This window comes from Biomphalaria glabrata, chromosome 14, assembly GCF_947242115.1.
Source record: "Biomphalaria glabrata chromosome 14, xgBioGlab47.1, whole genome shotgun sequence".
Lineage (NCBI taxonomy): Eukaryota > Metazoa > Mollusca > Gastropoda > Planorbidae > Biomphalaria > Biomphalaria glabrata.
In genome coordinates this window covers 25,325,999-25,347,382 of record NC_074724.1, presented here as the reverse complement: position 1 = coordinate 25,347,382, position 21,384 = coordinate 25,325,999, and the positions used below count along the sequence as shown (strand labels likewise).

The 21,384-nt window shown below is 38.6% G+C and overlaps 1 protein-coding gene across 7 annotated transcripts in view; it reads left to right on the top strand.

Annotated features, from left to right (window-relative positions):
* Positions 1-21,384, top strand: part of LOC106058523 (protein C-ets-1-like) — a 157,571-nt gene that overhangs the window by 120,552 nt on the left and 15,635 nt on the right. For all 7 annotated transcript variants that reach the window (XM_056009980.1, XM_056009979.1, XM_056009981.1 and 4 more), the window contains 6 exons: positions 6,188-6,310; positions 16,750-16,950; positions 17,804-17,893; positions 18,030-18,095; positions 19,948-20,166; positions 21,173-21,298. In XM_056009980.1, the coding sequence (XP_055865955.1) occupies positions 6,188-6,310; positions 16,750-16,950; positions 17,804-17,893; positions 18,030-18,095; positions 19,948-20,166; positions 21,173-21,298 (825 nt within the window). The remainder of the gene's footprint in view (positions 1-6,187; positions 6,311-16,749; positions 16,951-17,803; positions 17,894-18,029; positions 18,096-19,947; positions 20,167-21,172; positions 21,299-21,384) is intronic.

Here is a 21,384-nt window from a genome sequence, read left to right as displayed (position 1 = left end):
TCTTCATCAGGATTCGAACACGGGACCCCACAGTCACCGCGACTCTGTCGCAAAAACTTAAATAAATAATCAAAATCTACTTTAATGAATAACTCAAGTCTTATAACTAGATTTAACCCCAGGTACTGTACATTCAACCTAGATTTTTTCACGAACAGACTTTGAAACATCTTGGTTTTGGTATTTAGGTTAATGTAAATTTCAAACACCAAAATAAATTCAGCAAAAGAAGACGAGGATTTAAAAGACATTGACACACATTCGTGCAGTATAACAACACTTTAGTCACATTTAAACATTGTAAACAACAGTACAGACAAATAACACACGGACTATTAATAGAACAACATCTTCTTTTTTTTTTAATCCTAATATAACATGGAGATAATTTAGAACTGACCAGTTTACAAATTACCTTTCTCTTATCTAGATCTAATTAGTTACTCTAATGATTCTCAATGTGTTAATAATTTACAGAAGAACTACAATGTCACCTATACGAAATATATTGCTTACAAAATCAGGATATAACCCGATCCAGAGCAGACGTCGACTTCTAAGCGTCAGATTGCAAAATATGTAGTCCCGGTTTGGGTCCTTGTAGCGACGAAATATTATCTTAAATTATCATCCATAAAATTGTATACCATATTGAATAAATAAATAAATGACTGCTCCGGATAGATATGTGTTTCAAGAAAATTGAATTTGGAACACATAAAGCTAATAATTATTGTAATAACTTCAAAATGTAAACTCTTTAAACTTTGTTTATGTTTTTCACGTTCACATTTAGTGATATATGTGTGTCTGTGTGTATGAGAAAGAGAGAGAGAGAATGGGAGATTTTCTTATATGGAAGGGATCTAATAGTTTGACCGAGAAAACGCTGAATTGTCTTGCGTGACTCGATATGATTACTGTCAACGCCTAATCTGGCCAGTCCATTAGCGGCGAATCACCTTTGTTCCCAGATTTTGTGACACTCGTCTTCTACCCTTTGGTTGTGTAAGGTCTTGGCGCCATTGTGTAGAGTAGAATGTGGCTGTTGTCACAAGCAGTATTGAACTATGTCTTTTAAGTCTTACGTTCAAACAGTAAAGTCTTCAACACACATACATACCAGACTAGATTTAAATGTACTGACATTTACGGAACTCAGGGGGAAAAAAAAGTCAAGTATCGCTCACTGGTGGCTGTGGTGTTGCGTCATCAGTTATTGCGTACATGAAATGCTCAAATTCGCACCACATGTGACACTAATTCCACCCACAAGTCTTCTCGAGAAGCTTCTTTTAGTTAGGATACTGACCCCTTCAATAATAACAAACCATTTGCTTCCCCCAATCCATTTTCTTTTCTTTTCAAAAAAGTCATCATTTGGTTGTGTTGAAATAATGAAAAGCCATTATTGCCCTACAAAAATGTTACCAACTGGAAACAGTTTCTTCCAGAATACTCCTTTATTCAAATGGATTTATTTCATGCTAAAATTTGATACCAATTTTGAAACATCAATATAATTGATTTCTCTCAAAAAACGTCAATTGTTTCCGCCAATAACATTATGTCATCAAAGCAATATAATTATATAATGTACAATGTCCGTTCACTTTGGACCTGCTATGGCATGATCATATCTTTGTAAACCCATATATGTAATGCACTTCCATTCTTGACCTGTACAAGCAGGATCACATCATACAAGGGTTGTATTCTTTTTCACTATGAGAGACATCCGCATGTTAGAGACATCTGGCGAACATCTCCCCCCTTCACACTTTTGTTCGATTTGAGCAACTCGTTGAAATCCACTTGTATGGAGGGGAGGAAAATCTTGTCGGATGTTTTTTTCAAGGACCTCAAGGCATAGGAGGCGCCCCGTTATTCAATATCATCTGTTTAAAAGTACGTGTCATGCCAAAGTGGGTTTAAAATCAAATCACTTCAGGTTATAAGTTTGACTAGAGGATCTCGGGGCTCGTTAATCCCACATTTATGGGCTTCATTTTGTATTGGTTTACTCGGACCGTCTGTCATTCTAATGCCCCCCCCCCCATTCCTCAGTTTTTATAAGGCTGTGCATTTCTAACCTTTGAATGTAAACTATTAGCTTGTGTTTAAGAACTGATTTCACTGTCAAGCCGATTGTATGGAGGACATGTGTCATGGACAGGATTAGGCAAGGGATATGTATGAAGCGGTTCATAATGGAAGCTTATTCTCAAGGCTATGTCTTTGTATGTTTTTGAGGACAGTTCTGACCACCCTTCATATTTGTCTGCTTGGTAAATGATAATCTAACTTTGAGAACATGCATGGATATGGCGAAAATTGATTTTTAAACAATTTTTAAAATATTGTTTTTATTCCAAAAAGATTGAACTATTATTTTTTTGACATTTCTTCAATTAAATCTTTATGTTGTTATCCCTGCTTATAAAACTTTTTGTTCCATATCTGTAGATTTGGTTCGGTAAATGTTTCTTCTCATTACAAACGTTTTGTTTTTCTGTTAAGAAGGTTCCACCGGTTCTTTCCCTTAGTTTAAATGCTATAAGAAATTGTTGTTTCTTCCATCTTTATGTCATGAATGTTTGTATTATAACTGGTAGACCACCGAGACAGTTTGCATTAGGCTACACTCGGTCACTCAAACTTTCACACAGAATCACTCACCCACACACAATAAACTCACACTCACTCCACCCTTTCTGCCCCCCCCCTCCTCTCTCGCTCTCTCTCACACACACATACACACGCACATTGTTCACATCTTAAGATAAATAGTGTTTACATGACGGCGCAGCTAGCGGCTATTTCCAGCTGTTCAGTCGTCATGTCATCTGTTCAGCGTGCACCGCTGCTAGGTGCAGTGCATGTATGTGTGCATGTATGTTTTGGTTCATGTGTATGTGTTAAAGCGACGCGAAGTAAAAAACAAAAAGAAAGTTGAAGGGTCATCAACGCTAAATACCATACCATGTCCATAGTTTGTATACCACGCGACTTTCCAGTGACAAGAGAGATCACTCATTGTCTCAGGAGTTTTTTGTCTTGGTTGCTTTCTAATTCCCTTCAGACTAAAAAAAAAAACGTTGACCCAGGATGCCTCCTTCGATTAATTTACTTCTCAACTAACATCCCCTCTGGTAAGTCCTCCATGGTATGCACACAAGTTGTAAATAGGAAGCACTCACCTTCACCGATACGATAATGTCTTTTAAAAATTTAAACTAGTTAATTAAACCCGGTTTAGTATTAGTCTTGCAGTCTTTGGCAATCTTAGTATATTGACCTGCTCGTGTGGCTTAGATACTAAGCCCGGTGGAACTCTTCTGATGAAGAGATGAAGAAGGTTACCTGGCTCCTCGAAAACCGGAAGCTTCCTTGACCCATGGGCAACCCATGATCTATTTATCTAAGGCCCAGATTTCGGCTCTTAAGAGAAAACTGGTGTTGCTTTAGAGCAGCTGGGCCACTTGTTCGTCTAGGCGCATCTATGGCTCTTGAGACCGAAGGAGCCATAATTTTCAACATTACTATATCACCTAAGTTGTCTCGACTTGACATAAAATCAAATCAAAATTTAAAACATTAAAAACATCAAGAAGATAAAGGGAGTTTGTGATCCATACAAACTCCTAGGCAGACCCTTCGTGCGGGTCATACATACTCCATCATGTGACACACAAAACTCACACCTAAATCATATACACAGCTTTGACCTCAAGTTATCGAATACGAGACTTTGTAAAAAAAAACGTGAATCTGTGTCGCCTTAAAAATAAAAAAAAATATTGTTTAAATTGTTTATCAGCCTTTTATCCCTTTTAGCCTTGATTGACTTGTCTATTTTAAAATTTTTACGCGCTAGCATACTATGAGCATACTTATTAAAGTGACTTAAAAGGACTGGAAGCTCAAGGTAGATGTTGGACTGCTGCCTGGTCGCTGCATGGCGATGGGACCGTTTCGGGGGTCCTTGGTTCGAGTCCTCCACGGAACTTTTCTATGTTTCACCATTTTTCTTCACCTTCTTATCTCCGTATCATATTCCATACATGCAGGCCATGTTGATTAAAACGATTTAAAAAAAAATTAAGCTTTTTAAAAAATGGTGTACATTTATATGCATAAAATGAGACATTTTTTATAATTGTTGAAACAATGTGACAGACACACAACGACCAACACAGCTTCTCCCTTCGTTGCCCATTAAAAAAAAATAAAGGTTAAAAAATGATATATATATATATATTCACTTTTAAGTATTTCTTCAAATTCAAATTAATCAGTCTGTTTCATGTCTTGTTCGTGTCTATTTCATGATTGTGTGTATTTCATGATTGTGTCTATTTCATGATTGTGTGTCTATTTCATGATTGTGTGTGTATTTCATGATTGTGTGTGTATTTCATGATTGTGTCTATTTCATGATTGTGTGTCTATTTCATGATTGTATGTGTATTTCATGATTGTGTGTGTATTTCATGATTGTGCGTGTATTGCTTAAGTTATAATTTACATTGAAGTCTACTGCTCGATACATAATTTCCGTTAGCTATTTAACCACACATTCACAAACGTAGAAGAAATTTTGGCCCAGACGACCAGCGATGGGAAGATGATATGTGAAGGGGAAAAAGGGGTTGGACAAGGAAATAGCCTTGACATTGGCATCGCGATAGAAAGTCGAAAGTAAAGAAAAAGTGAATGAATGAATGATGGAGTGAGTGACACCGAAGCGAAGGTAGAACTAATAACTAAATTGACGGCCCGCATCATACGCCTGACATGCACCGAAACTCATTGCGGAAATACCAGAGGCGAAAAGATTTTTAACGGAGGAGGGGTGCCGAAGTGTGAGGGGGGGGCGAGACACATCTATACGCACACAAACACGCACACGCACCGCCCTCACGAATGAACATATATTGTAAAGAATTCATTGTAGCATTGCTTACGTGACCACCTCACAGGACACTCCGTCCGCCCCTACCCCCTACCCCAGTGGCGCTCTCACGAAACACTAACTCGGACCCACAACTGGACACTGCCCAGGAACAATAGATGTCAAGGGGGCCAGAACAAATTGAAGTCAGTGGACACTAAAATATTTTGTGTTGTCCGTCCCTTCTCCACGAAACAGCTGACCGCTACTTCCATAATTGCTGGGGCCTCCCCCGCGTCAAATGAAGCGGACTCAACTAATTTTGACCATCCCGCGTTGTCAAGCCGGCTAGCGCTCCCCCGCCAGGAATGAACCGCTCGGTGACAGCACCCCCCGCTGAGCCCTGCTCCCCGACATTTGATATGCGCCCTTCTCAATTCCTCACCACTGTCAAATCTAGCATGGAACCTTTTAGTTGTTTTGGATATTCTAAGCGTTTTAATAGACCCCCCCCACACACACACACCCTTTTCCTTCTCTTAATCAGTAGGTCTGACTTAGTTACATTCATCCATTGACCTATAGTAATAGTAGAGACTTTAAATAGTATACTCTCGATCTCATTATCTGCACTAGAAAAGCAAGTAAGAAAATGATTGGAGGCTATAGACCTGTCTATTACGTCATCGTGTCATTAAGGATAGGAAGCTTCTCACAATAAGACATCCCGGAGGTACAGTGAAACTCAGTGAGACTCCATGACTTAGATGAACTCACAGAGAGTCTGTTATTATTTGTATGTGTGTCTTTACACTGCAAACACCTTAAGCCGATAGATCCTAATTTACCAGCACATGAGCGACAAGTCTTTGGTTGAAACATGTATAGCACTTCCTTAGACAAGCTCCGAATCCTACAGAAAAGAGTTCTTCACTTACGAGGCCTTACATTTATTGAATCAAACTTTTGGAAATTATTGAATCAAACTTTTGGAAATTATTGAATCAAACTTTTGGAAATTATTGAATCAAACTTTTGGAAATTATTGAATCAAACTTTTGGAAATTGACAAAAATTTTATTCAGAATACATTAATACAAGAAACGAAAATCAATAGTATAAATCTTTCAACCACTGCACCTTCAATACTTTCAATTACACTTTCAGTTGGGCATTATCTAGAGTCTGTCTGTGTGTGTGTGTGTGTGAGTGACTGTCAGTTTACTTTGACACCATCACTGACATTGTGCTTTAATTCAGTTTTTTTTTCTTCTCCCCCTTCCCCCTCTTTAGATTTCACAGTCACGAATGGCGTGCCCCCTCTCACGCCGGGTACCACACAGCAGATGTCACAGTTTATTGTGGAGGGATTCAAAGAATTCGAGAAGCAGAGAATCGGTTTCAACATTCCTAAAGGTGAGTAGCTGACACGCCCAGGTCTTGACCACTAGTTTAATATTTATGTACTACACCGCCCAGGTATTCGCCCTCCCTTGATCGAAATTTATGAACATATCTGAGCGTTTGGAAGGAGATCCGTAACATTCACTTCCACACACACTCTCTTTTGTTCTCATCAGGTTTATGTATTCGCGGCCTCAGCTACTGACCAGTCCACTTGTCCACTATGTCATTATTTATGTCCTAGTCCAGAGGTCATTCAAAGAACTCCCTAGAATGAAGTCGATGTTCGGTTTAAACGTTTGTAAGAAAACTGACTGAGGGAAACATGGAAACAAAAATATTGTATTGAAAAATTCTTGAGAATTGAAAATGACGACACGTGACCACACGACTACTCTATCTCGAGACTTCTTTACAGCTGCTGCCAAAAAGAAATTCGTGTTCTAAATACTGTCATTCTTCAATTGAAATCTAGAGAGTTTGGAAAACCCTTGGAGAAAAACAGAGTTATACTTGAACTCTAATAGCATGTGTGATTGACCAGCGTTTCTGTGCAATAAAATGATCATTTGAAACTTTCTATCTTCATCAATAAAATAATCACAAAGTTTAACTAATAAAAATTATAATTTTATACTTATGAATACTCCTTAATACAGCTAATTATTAACAAATTGACTGTTTTTTTTGTTGTTGTTGTAGTCCAGGCTAGAAATAAACAATTATGTATTATACATACACATATTAGGTATACAATAAAACATCTACATCACAGATTTTAATGTTAACACTTTCATATTTCATGCTAGTACTCGTGGATTATTTAGATTCTAGAACATTGAACCGCCACTCTTAATTTCCATCAGATGGGTTGGCAGGGCCCAAAGACCCGAACTAAAAATTAGTCGCAATCTTTTTAGCTTACATGAGCGAGCATCCGTACCCCCCCCCCTTTTTTTTTACCATTTTATTTGATATTAAAAATGTCAAAATTTACATCTTACTCAAGTTACAGTCATTCATCCTAAGTCTTCTTAAGTTCAGTCATTTATTTGAAGTCATATTACTAAATCCATTTAAACTCTACACACTTTAAGCTTATGTATCACCGAAGCAGCTCCAACAATACGCTACAACTAATTCAAGTTACATTGGCATTAAAACTAGGCCAATTAAAAAAAATATGACTTTTTTTTTTCATGTGTCACTCCGCCCAAAAATTCCGCTTGTTTATTTTTAAGATGTGCTTCATGGTTTTGTAAATTTAAATTGTTTGAGCCTTAGGTCCCAGAACTAGTTTTAAAAAAAGTCTTGTTAGCGATTTGTTAACGTAGTCCCTGCTGTAATTAGGTCGACACAAACGTAACCCCGAGCATGATCCGTAACTTTTTTTTACTAGAGGACGATGCACGGCGGAGGGCTTACAATTCTGACCGTAGCGAGTTGTTCAGGGATTACTTTGGATTAGTTAGTCGTTACGTCTAATCTAGGGACGTCATAAACTTAGGGAACCACGGACGTCATTTTGTGTTAGAATAATAGGGACTTTAAATCAGTTTTTTTTTTGGGACAAATTTGTATATGACATCTTCCTGTCACTGGACGGTCTCTGACAAGCGGACATGACTATCTCTGCAATATAACCAGACAAATGATGCCTTCAGCCAGCTCATATAGTCGCCCTTTGATTTTGCATCGTAGCTGAAAGTTTGCTGCACTTGAAGTTTTTCATCCATTCTAGCTTTCACGTGTTGGTTGCCTCTAGTATTTTGATCCTGATTGTTACTTTAAATAATATAAACTTCAAACTAAAAAAAACAACAGCTATTTACCAAAAAAATGTGGTACTTATATACTTGGGTTGGCAGCACCCCCTCCATTGGAGCAGGCTAGCTGAATGAGAACATGTTCATTCTGAACTGCTAGGTGCCCAAACCTTTTCGATATGGGGCCCATGCATTTACGATACAATCAAACCGATTCATCTGTGGCTTTATTACATACCGAGGCTAAAAGTTTCAATGGGTTACGGGCCGGATCTGTCCCACGGGCCTTAATTGGTGTGTAGATGATCCTAGAAGTTGACTTAAATCAGCGCTAAACATTAAGACTTTTAAAACAGATCATTTGCAATAGTTTCGTATTAAATTTCGTTCATTACAGTCTTTCGATATTGAAATATTAAAGGTCTAGTTAGGCACTCTGTTAGTCTATAGTAGAAAGACTGCATAATATGTCAGGGAAAAGGAATAAAAAAAAAGAATGTTGACTTTGAGAGTAAAATGATGAGTTCACTTTGTACAGTTGTCATAGAAACTGTTTTATTAACCTACCAAGAGAAAACAAACAACAGTACTTCCTCCGCGCATTCAGCTCCACGAGATGGTTTGAAATAATCAAATAATAATGTGTCAGTAGGCTGAATTTAAAAAACAAAAATCTTCAGCTCTGAACAGCGAGTTTTGAGGTTGATGCAATAACAAATGTTGTTTACGGAGAGTCCATTAAAAGTGTAGGGAGATCTGAAGTCTAATTACAGCACTGTAGTCTGTGGAATATTTAGCGCCTGAAACACTGGCCTTCCAATCCATCTCTATGACCTACATTTACCTACGTCACTGACATGGCTGGAACGAGAGGCCGAACAATTTTCCGTAATTTGCCTCAATTCTCTCCACTCATCCTGACATTTCAGCGCCCTCCCCTCCCCCCACCCATTTACACAAAAAAAGACACTGTCCTTTGACTTTCCCTCCTCCTGCCTAGTCCTGTCGAGTTGGTCAAAGTCCACTGGCCGCCAGTGTGCACATTGTTTTGTTCTACTTTCAAACCAAGAAGAACAACTATCAGGAGACCTCTTGGGCTGAAATAGCATCACGCTAAATGATGACGTGAAAAATGATGATGCTGAATGATTAAGTAATGTAGGGTCACGCCGAACTGAACAAAGGGGAGTAAGATATCTTGGAATGATACAGAGTAACAGGATCACGTCGAACATTAAAAGGAAATAGGATAAGCCGAATGAAATAGGATAAGCCGAATGAAATAGGATAAGCCGAATGGATAAGCCGAATGAAATAGGATAAGCCGAATGAACTACGATCACGCTGAAATAAATGAAGTGAAATCGCATCACACCGAAATGAACGAAGTTAAACGATCACGTTGTATGATAAATTAGTAAAACGCCGAATGAAATAGGATCACGCTGAAAAGAAGGCAGTGAAATAGGTTCACGTTTAATGATTACGTGAAGTAGTAAACGCTGATTGAAATAAGATCACACTGAAATGAATGAATTGAAATATGATCACACTGAAATGAATGAATTGAAATATGATCACGCTGAAATGAATGAATTGAAATAAGATCACGCTGAAATGAATGAATTGAAATAAGATCACACTGAAATGAATGAATTGAAATATGATCACGCTGAAATGAATGAATTGAAATAAGATCACGCTGAAATGAATGAATTGAAATAGATCACGCTGAAATGAATGAATTGAAATAAGATCACGCGGAAATGAAAACAAAAAGTGGACTAGGCTCACGTAGAAACGAACTACTCCGCTAAAGACAAAGCATGTAGCATTCTTTCTTCATATTCAAAATTAATTGCACTTGTTTAAAAGTTTAAAAGAAAAAAAAAACTAGGGGGACATAAACGATGAAGTATTTTAGTTTGATGAATGATCTTTCCCTTACAAAAAAGAAAAAAAATCGGCTCCCCCTAATTTAATGCGCTAGTGAACCCAGCGACACGAGCTTTCAAAGCACTCCTAGGCCTAACCTGTGGGAGCGCTAGGCAGAAGGTGGCACAGAACGGAATGGAAGGGGAACCTCTTTGAACATTAATTGCTCGTGCAGACTTATGGGTAATTTATTTCACATCAGTTGTTTTTTTTCAAGTCCTCCATCCTCACCCCTTATACATTTTTTTTTAATTCTAAGAATAAGAAAAAAGGGGGCGGGGGAGAGAAAAATATTTTGATACCCGGTAGCAAAAAAAAGTTTTAAAGTGAGCAGATTTCTGAACTGTTTTATGTTTATACAATGTATCCCCCCCCCTTTATTAAGAATTAGTTAACCCCCCTCTCCTTCATCACAGACTTAATATTCCCTCTGTAGTTAGTAAAAGAAAGTAAAACAATTATGTATAGAGTTATTGGATGTCTTGCAGCACAAACTAAACTTGTGGGCTGTGGTTTCCATCTCTTGGAGATGGACAACTCCCCATAACGTTGCTAAGACATGACCCATTGTCGTAATCTCGTTGTCTGTGTGCTTTGCATCCTTGTAGATATTTGCACGACATTATTTGGGGTCGTACATTGTCGTAATCTCGTTGTCTGTGTGCTTTGCATCCTTGTAGATATTTGCACGACATTATTTGGGGTCGTGCATTGTCGTAAAGTCTAGGACACGGTTGACAATGGATAGTTACTGAAGTTAAAAAGTATTCTCTTATTTAGTGTCGGAGTGTCAGTGTACCACTCAAACTATATTCCCTTGTTTACCCAACCTGTATATGATAAACTTGATAGCTCATCTGTTTCTCTGACCTTCACCTTTCCCAGTGAGAAACCACACATGATCTGTCGACAGTCTTTTTCCATGCCTCCTTTTTTTTTTTTTTTTTGTTTTGAATAGAATTTTTTTTTTACTAACGGGCCGGTCCATTCTTTGATGTTATCTTCTTGTCATTGACACACAAAGTTTATTTAGAAATAGTCAAAATGGTGGCCTCACCATCTGTGTCAGATCTGAATTCAAATCACTTTAGTTGACAAAATACATTTCTGATCTAATTACGTTTCTTGAATCATAACATTATGTCAAACACTGTAGGTTCACTTTAAAGGGCATCTCAAAATGGCGCCTATACACGGCTTTGTCTCTTACGATACAACAAGGTAACTTATCTAAAGCTAGATGGTGGCAGATTTTACTTTTAACCCTCAACTTCCGGTCATGAGTTTCTTGCTCACAACAGTTCACTCCCTTCTTGCTTTATTTCCAACGTAAAAATGTAACAGTTTATAATGTCACTATTTGACCTGTGACAACGGTCTTTTTCTCAAGAAAAAGGTTTCAGATCCATTGTTGCGATAGTTGGCACTGTATTATATCAACACATCTGCTCATGCAGTCCCCCCCCCCCACCACCACCCCCACCCCTTTTTTTTTCTTATCAACGTTCCCTAGGGATGCAAGTGTCCCCCCAGACTTCCATTTGAGATTGAGTGTCGGCGCCCCACTGCGCCAAAATGTTAGTCTCCGTAAAAAATGTCTATGTATTCCCCCCAGGGGCCACTAAGGCTCCAGTTGTTTGAACAAGATAGGCATCTCCATACTGTGACGGATGTTGTAATACTGACAGTCCGCTATGAGACCGCAGAACGCAAAGTCCAACGGTTCACTGACATGTACGGAGAGTTTTCTCTTTAAGTGTTAAGGTAGCGGAGGCTAGTGATGGCAGTTTGAGAATCGCTCTCGCACTTAAATCATACGAAAGAAAAAAATTTAAAAAATGATAGGGGCGCCGCTTAAATGGGCGCCGTTAATACTACTTTTCCCCGCCACATTCCGCACAAAAAAAAAAAGATTTCGGCTTTCCCCTCACACACCCTCCCCCACTATTTCTTTTTGCGATATTACTTGAAGATCCATGAAGTCTAAGACTAATGTCTCTTCAAAATATAAGTTCTGGTCATTCTAACTATTCGTCGTAAGAACAGCTTCAGCTACTTTTAATTTCTAATCCATTTCTGACATGTTTTTTTTTTCTTTTACTCTGAAGTGCCCGCTCACATCGCCCCCGCCTCCCCCCCCCCCCCCGTCGCGCTTCTCCTGCTTAAACTGGTCAGTCTACACTGGTCAGGGATCCACTTCTCCTGCAACGAACGCATGCGCGCACACCCGCACGTGCGTCCGTGAAGGTTTACGTTTCAATAACTGTACCGTTATTTATGAAAGGAAGAAAAAACACTAAGTTAGTAGAAGGAGCCCCCCCCCCTCGCCCGCCCCCATCACCAGCTGTAGTGTCATAGTGAGGGAGTATGTTAATAGTTAGAGCAGCTAGTCGCTCCAAAAAGATGTTGTCCCGCTGGGAGGAACATGGTGTTTGAAGTTTGGAAGCTCCATGCGGTCCAATCACGTGCTGGGCTTCCGAGGAGTTTTTAACACTATCTCGAATCTTAGCCAGATCAGGGGATAATGCTCTCTCTCTCGCTCTTTTCTGTTCTCTCTCTCTCTCTTTCTCTCTCTCTCACTCACTATTTCCTTGCATATCTTTTTATTTCTTTTTTCTCTCTTCTTTTGTAATTCTTTATTTGTAATTCTTTACATTTCTCTATTTTATTTCTATTTATTTCTCTCTAATTTTTTAATTTCTTTCTTTTTTTTTATGTCTCTATCGTTGATCTTTTTTTTTTGCCTAAAATTTTCTGTCTAATTTATGTTTTCACTCTTTTTCTTTCTCGTTCTCTCTCCCTCTCTCTCTTTCTATTTCTATCTCTCTTTCTCCGTCTCTCTCTATCCTTTTCTTTTTATGTTTTTTTCTATATTTCCCTTCTCCTAAACTTCCAGTTATATCCTCCTCTTCATTCCCTCTTCACTCGTCAAAAAAAAAACACATTAAAAAACCCAGAAAAGTTTTGTTTTTGTTGAAAGTCGCCGGAATGCTTGCTATATAAAAAAAAGGTTGTTATTTAGTTTTGTAACTAATTAGTTTGTTGCAAACTTCATGTTTCTAAACATTCTATTTCTGGAGACCAGTGTCGAAACTAATTTCACTTCGAACCTGAGCCGCTGAAAACCAACTGAAACCTGCTACATGATGCGTATAGGTCATTTTAGAAGAGTATGTCCTACAGCGTATAGGTCATTTTAGAAGAGTCTGTCCTACATTGTATAGGTCATTTTAGAAGAGTCTGTCCTACAGGGTATAGGTCATTTTAGAAGAGTCTGTCCTACAGCGTATAGGTCATTTTAGAAGGGCCAACAGAGTATAGGTCATTTAAGAAGACTCTGTCCTACAGCGTATAGGTCATTTTAGAAGGGCCAACAGAGTATAGGTCATTTAAGAAGACTCTGTCCTACAGCGTATAGGTCATTTTAGAAGGCTCTGTCCTACAGCATACAGGTCATTTTAGAAGACTCTGGCCTACAGCGTATAGGTCATTTTAGAAGGCTCTGTCCTACAGCATACAGGTCATTTTAGAAGACTCTGGCCTACAGCGTATAGGTCATTTTAGAATACTGACCAACATAGTATAGGTCATTTTAGAAGACTGACCAACAGAGTATAGGTCATTTTAGAAGACTGACCAACAGAATATATGTCATTTTAGAAGACTGACCAACAGCTTTCAGGTCCGCATGCCTAGCATCCAAGGCCAACCTTTATTAGCTGCTGTACAACAAATTCATCTGTAAATCTCCAACAGATTTTTGTTGTTTTGTGCGTTAGAGTCTGACAAAATATATAGGTCGTAGCTGGGTCTGCTAACTCGCGTAAAATAATGCCATTTCCTCTCATTTTTAGACTCCAAATATCCTCCCCTCCCCCCACTTAATCACATTTTTAAATTAACATTTTTTAGGCAAGTGACCTCGGGATCTTATCAATGGCCTTTTGATCTTCAACAGTTATTTGATTTTGGAGAAAATTAGCATGCGGCAAATATCATGTTTTTTGTTTGTTTGTTTTTTTATTTGGGAGGGGGGGTATTATTACCTCTTTATTGCCTCCCTTGTCTCGACCACTCATCTTTCTGTGTTAATCGAGGAGCTCGTTGGCTACTCACATCCAGGGCGCCGACTTCCCCGCGCCATGCGACACCGCCACAATGTGGCCGTGTTCGAATTTCAGTTATAAGGATCATCAGTGCAAACTAACTGCAGGTGGCGCTCTGTTTGAATCACTGAGGAGTCAACCCATGAATAATTCATGACGAATACCATTTCATGGATAACGTAGTCTCTCTGTGACTTGTAACAAAATCGGAAATAGATATCACTTCTGCTTTGAATACATTTAGAGTAATTTCCCTTTTTATACATTGACTAAAATAGAAATTTGACCGTAAGGTGTTGGACTATTATAGTTGCAGAGTAGACCACAAGTAAAGTCAAAGATCCCCTCTTCCATCGCTCCTTTCTAAGTCTATCGTAATTGGTCTATAATAAAGCTGCTCATTAACTCAATCTTAGTAGGTCAACTGGTCCAAAACTATTGATCACATAATCAACTACATAATATTTATTTGGACGCTATGGCGCGAAATTTTTTTTTAAAAATTATTTTACACACGCAGTCCATTCGAAGTGAAATATTGAAACTTACTGGCCTTTTTTTTTTCTCAAATTGTTGCTCACAAAATGCCCCCCCCCCTTTTCCCCAATCGCACAGAGCATATAGATCATTAGCTACAGATGCCCGTTGGCTAGGGTGCTATTATTACAGATGCTGTTTTATTACACGCGCCGCAAGACAGCTGAGGAGAGCCTTTGTGGTTTTACTGTGCACTGTGGCAGAAGTTTTTTTGTAAGGGCCTGATAGCTCTGCGTCACCAACAGAATATGACCCTATTCTTATCTTATGAAATAAAGACGTTTTTTTCAAACAAACAAAAAAAAAAAGAAGATAATTACGTCCTACGCGTGTTTCTTGGCCAATCTAGTTATGCATGTTAATCAATGACGTAAATTCTGCCAAGTCACTGGTTTTCCTGGCTGGCTCAGGCAACCCATTCCATGCTCTAACAGCACTAGAGAAGAAGGAGCATTTGTACAAACTTGTCCTATAATATGGGACGAGGAATGTACCTTAATCTTTGAATTTTTCTGAGTATTTTATTAGGTTTTGTTTTTGTATTTGAAGATTATGGTTTAATGTTTTATGCATAATTGCTACTTTACTTTAAAAGTCTTCTATCCTAAATTGAGTTATTCTACTAAAAGTGTTACTTTAATCAAATGTGAATATTCCTTTGGTATGATGCTCTATTTCTTCAGTGTAAACACCACTGGTCTAGCGTGGTATACGTGTGATTTCAATTTGTTAGTAACAAAAAAATGATGGCAGCTGGAATGCATAGCCCCCCTCCCTTTTTTTTTTTTTTTGCTTTTAAACCACACACACACACACAAACACTCTCTACTATAATTAATTTTAAAGTTGTTTTTTTTTAATTGCATGCAGTCAAAACGAAAGTGCATGTTTATAAAAAAAGAAATCCCAAAGTTATTTTCTAAACTCCACCGCCAAGAAATATCTGGTTCATGAACTGTTCCCAAGGTCTAGTTTAGCTTACTGTCAACTTGGAAAAAAAGAAATTGTTACATAATCCTTATTTCGGCCTATATTTTAATTGTATACATCTGTCCCCGAATAATTCACACGTGAATAAGGCTCATTTGGACGATGAACGTCACGTGCTAGGCTAAACATGGCGTCTCAACTTACTCACTGACGACATCTCAAGAAATTATGTTAAACAAAAAACACAAAAAAAAAGTTTCTAGGCCAAGACGCCAAGTAGAGAAGAAAAAAAAATCAGGGGAGATTAATCTAAACGAAAATCTTCAAAATTTAATAAGACATTTTTTTTCTCCTCTTTAAAGATTTAAAATACTTCTTTCTGTCCTGACGTCCCCGCCCCAAAAGCACATACGCTCTCACACACACACACGTTAAGTTAGCACAGATGAATGATAGCCTCTCAAATATATATTTATATCTTTTTTTCTTCCCTTAAACCTTGGATTCGGTTTGCTGGGAACGCTATTTTTTTTTCTCTCCATTTTGTTTACTTCAAATCTTGTTTCAAGCTGAAGTCGTCTGCTTCTGTTTCAATTACTTCCGCCTGCGGAACCTTTTTTTTTTGTTTCATTCAATTGGAGAGTTCTTTTATTTGAAAGACGATGCAATTTAAAAATATTTATTGTCTTGTAGACGTTTTGTAACGTGGCTGAAAACTTTAAGAAACCTAGTCTAGTTTTGTCCAAAGACAGAAAAGATATTTGGAAAAAAAATATTTTCAAAAAGAAAAAAAAAAGGGGGTGGGGGGTTATTATTAATGAATTAATTACATCGAGTTTCTTTTGTGTCATTCAATGATGACTGATACAAAATTGTATTAAAATTGAGTAAAGTGACCATTGCAGGCCTAGCGCTCTATTGGACCCATGATGTAAAGGTCATCTGTTTCTGTAACCGACGGTTACCAAAGGTATCATGTGGCCAGCATAACGACCTCACGCCTTTATTTTTCCCCAACCAAAGTCAGGTGCCTATTAGAGTTAAGGGAAAAACCCCGAAATTCAAAATCCAACTCCTCAACTAGGTTCAAACCCTAGGTCCTTCGGTTTGGAAGCCAAGTGCTTTACCGCTTAACTACCACGCTTAGCGTTACCACATTCAAATGTCTTCTCCACAGATCCTAGCCAGTGGTCTAGGGCACACGTCCACTTGTGGCTGCAGTGGTTCTCACAAGAGTTCTCACTGGAGGGCATCCGGATGAACAACTTTGATATCGACGGCCAGGCTTTGTGCAGCATGGGCAAGAAAGATTTTCTAGAGTTGTGTCCACCTTATGTGGGCGACATCATCTGGGAACACCTGGATGAAATGAAGAAAGGTTAGTGACATCTAGGAGACTATTACAAACTTACCTCTATCTTTTTTTTTCACTCTCTCCATCTCTCTCACTATCTCTGTTTCTCTCTCTCTCTGTGGGTGTCTCTCTCTCTCCATTTACCTATCCCTGCCTTTGTCTATCTCTCTCTCCTATTCATTCCTCTCTCTCTCTCTCTTTACCTCTTTTCATCACTCTCTGTGCCTACTTCCTCACTCTATCCTCTTCGTCTCTCCCCTCTCTCTCTCTCTTTCTCTCTCTCTTTTTCTCTCTCTCTCCTTTTTTTCACATTCTAGGTTTTCTTGTCCAAATCCTATTTGTTCTTAGTCGTTTTTCATATTATTTGTCGATGTTTCCCGAAACCATTACAGTTTAACTCTTTCTCTCCTAATTAACGATACCATCGTTGATTTGACCCCTTTAGATTAAATTAATTTTTGGTTGCAGAGAGTATAACTTGTGTTATATAAAAAGAGCATGCATTCTCCTATAATTCTATACCAAAAGTCACGTTTTCTGATTACAAACATGTTATTGACGTATTGACAAGGTAGAATGTACAAATGTGAAAAATGAACAAAATAATTACGGAGATAAAGAGTTAAGAAAGCTTCGGTCGTATAAGTCCAACCAAACCAGCCATGCTTTCCCAATAAAAGTTTTTCTGAGGCCATCAATCCTTGAATCATCTTTCTAATACATATATCTTTCTAATATCTATGTCTTTCTAATACATATATCTTTCTAATACCTATGTCTTTCTAATACCTATGACTTTCTAATACCTATGACTTTCTAATATCTATGTCTTTCTAATACCTATGACTTTCTAATACCCCTGTCTCTCTGTTTGTAGAGTGCCAAGACAGAAGCAGGCTGTGTAACGCTCCGTCCAACTTGTCAGAGACCATCTGTGACCAGGACCTGACTGATGGTTTCCAAAGAAGTAAGTAAAGCTACAAGACTTCCTTTGACAGAGGGTCAATTAATTTTTATGTACAACGATGACATAATAGCTGTAGATTGTTCAATATGTATGTTCATTGAGTAGGGTAATATCTTGTACTTCGCGTTTCTTTCAGGTTTTTCTACAACATCTGATCAAAGTGTTGCAATGACAACCAATAGTTGCAATTCCTTTTTGGAAGGTATGAGCATTCTCTTCCATTCGTTTTCTTTTTTTTTTTTTCCTTTTTTTTTTTTTTATTATTTGTTGTTTGTGTTTCGTATTTCTAACAATTAACTGTTAAACTACCATAAGCCTTTTTCTAGTCTTCCCATCAATTAGATCTTTAAAATAATGCCGTAGTGAGCGAGTTTAAATGAGTAGTCCGCTCCCCCCCCCCTTTTTTTTTTTAGGATAGCTAAAAATAGATGTATTATAACAAGTGCAAACACGTGACTTTCTGAATGACAAGTAGTTGGGGCAAGGCTATGATTAGCTCCGGCACACCTTGGAATTAAAGATGCGCTGGAATCTTTTTTTGGGGGGTTGATTTCTTTATCCATTTTTTTGGCACACCCTCTTCCAAAAGTCATAACGAAGTTTTATCTCTTTAAATGGTATAGGGTTAGGGTATAAAATCATCGTCTTTATTATACACACAGATTTGGCCTCAAGATTTGAAGATTTGGTCTGAAGATCTGAAGATTTGGTCTGAAGATTTGAAGATTTGGTCTGAAGATTTGAAGATTTGGTCTGAAGATCTGAAGATTTGGTCTGAAGATTTGGTGTGTTAGCTAAAAATTTCTATGGAGTTTTAACGAAGAATTGTTATGGAAATTAGAGGCTAGACCCCACCATCACTGCCCCGTTCAACAATATTCCAAAAAAAATAATAAATAACAGTCGTTTGTCTGAAACTGTGGTCCGACAGCACCAGAAGACAGGCCAGTCAACTTGCTCTATATGCTGTTATAGAAATACATCAAAGTTGAGCACAGTTTTTATCAGTTCCAATAGAAATACAACAAAGTTGAGCAGAGGCTCTATAAATGTTTTCATCTCAATGAGAGCCCAGGACTTGTCTTTGCGAACTAATAAATTGTAGAGAGTAGGCGCGTACTATATTGTATTTTACTTTCTGCAGCTCTGTCCAAAGACTTAACGAGTTTTGTCGTTCTTCCGTTACATTTACATGACGTTGTAAACAATTGCCTTGAAATACAACCATACGACATAGTGCTCCTTGTTGTCTGCGTTATCTCCTTCTCAAGGTCATGGTGGCAGGTTTGTCCCAGAAGTCCGCGCGTTGCAAATAACACGTACAGATGCACACTTTAAGAGCCTTTTTTTTCTCTTTTGGGGAATGAATGCATTCTGCTGTAAACCCGCAAGGGAAATAAATGAGGTTTAAAGTCTTGTTCGGCGTGGCAGGAAACATGTCATCTGTTGTCTGTGACGGGAAGGACAACTCTACCGGCAAGACAGCACCTATCAGTGCATTACGCCGCTCGCTAAGTCGGGACTTGCATCATTTGTCTTTAGATTTAAATTGTAGTGTCAGCCTGTTCGTCCGTACGTCTGGGTTATAAACTAGAAGTACACAAAAGACCAGCATTCCGCAGTACATCTAAGGCTACAATGATCAGGGATGTATCAGACAATTATTTTTGGAGCTCGGAAGTCTACTAGCCCACTGTAATAAAACCACTCAGCTAAACAGTAATATGTGCTTAGAGTTCTCCATTCCCGGTAACATTAGTTGCCAGTGTTGAATAGAATTTATTCATTTGTTTCAGTTATTGATTCCTTTGTTTCGGTTATTGAGTTAGTAACATCTATTGCCTTTTCATTTTGTGACCAACACTTACTAAATGAACTAAACACTTGCTAAATGAGCTAAACACTTAATGAATGAACTAAACACTTAATGAATGAACTAAACACTTAATGAATGAACTAAACACTTAATGAATGAACTAAACACTTAAAAATTAACTAAAGCAATAATTGTGTTTATTTAATCTCCAAGCATCACATTTTGTTGTGTCTTTTAGTTTCTCCTGGAGGCTACACCTCACCAGAGCCCGTCCAAAGTCTGGCCGATCTAGTGTCGGACAACGGCCCAAGCAGCGCCAACACTGACAGCAGTGGCTTGGGCACACCCAACAGCGCCGGCAGCAACGCCAGCAGCGGCTACTGCCTGTCAGATCTCAGCAACAACAACAGTTTCTTCAGCACATCCCATCCCCATCTAGGTGGATCCCGCCCTACAGGTATGTCTGGGAAGGGCATCTGGGCGTCTAATGGGAGACAGTAGACCACATTCTTTATGAATGTCGCGATGGGAGACTGTAGACCACATTCTTTATGAATGTCGCGATGGGAGACTGTAGACCACATTCTTTATGAATGTTGTGATGGGAGACAGTAGACCTCATTCTTTATGAATGTCGCGATGGGAGACAATAGACCACATTCTTTATGAATGTCGCGATGGGAGACAATAGACCACATTCTTTATGAATGTCGCGATGGCAGACTGTAGACCTCATTCTTTATGAATGTCGCGATGGGATACAATAGACCACATTCTTTATGAATGTCGCGATGGGAGACTGTAGACCACATTCTTTATGAATGTCGCGATGGGAGACAATAGACCACATTCTTTATGAATGTCGCGATGGGAGACAATAGACCACATTCTTTATGAATGTCGCGATGGGAGACAATAGACCACATTCTTTATGAATGTCGCGATGGGAGACAATGGACCACATTCTTTATGAATGTCGCGATGGGAGACAATGGACCACATTCTTTATGAATGGACCTGGTCCGTGTTCAGCATCGAGGCTGTTCTTGTAGTGGGGACGAGGCGACCTTAAGACCAATGGTCCGATTTATTTGACGTTCTCTAAGTGAGTAATTCTCTGCATGGTCGTTACTAAAGGGGTTTCTGATATGCTGGAGGGGGGGGCAAGGGGGGTTCGTGCTTAGTTTATGTGTATGTGGTGATCAAGGACGTTATGTTTTATCCGGTTGCTTGGTGATTATTTGAGAAAATGGTTCTGATGTTAGTGGCGTGTCAGTTGTGGCGTAAGTTAGAGTGTGTGTGTGTGTGATAAGGTATAACTGGCATTTGTATGTGTTTGTGAAGTTTAAAGTAATATTTAAGGACTAGTGTTGTGAAAGGATTGTGATGTTTAATAACATATACACTAAAGCATCTAGATACGTAACACACGCACAATATTCCTTTTTTTTTTTGTTCATTAGAATATCTGAGAGAAAACTCAAGCTACAGAAATAATACAGAAAGTTTTTTTGACAACGGACCCCACCACCCGCCACACCAGGCCTATATGGGGCACAACATCAAGTCTGAGCCTTGGGATTATAATGGTGAGTCAGAGGAACTTCTTTGTTATAGAACACGTTCATTGTGTACTTACATGTCTGACCTGTCTGGGCTAGTTGTCTCAGTCGCA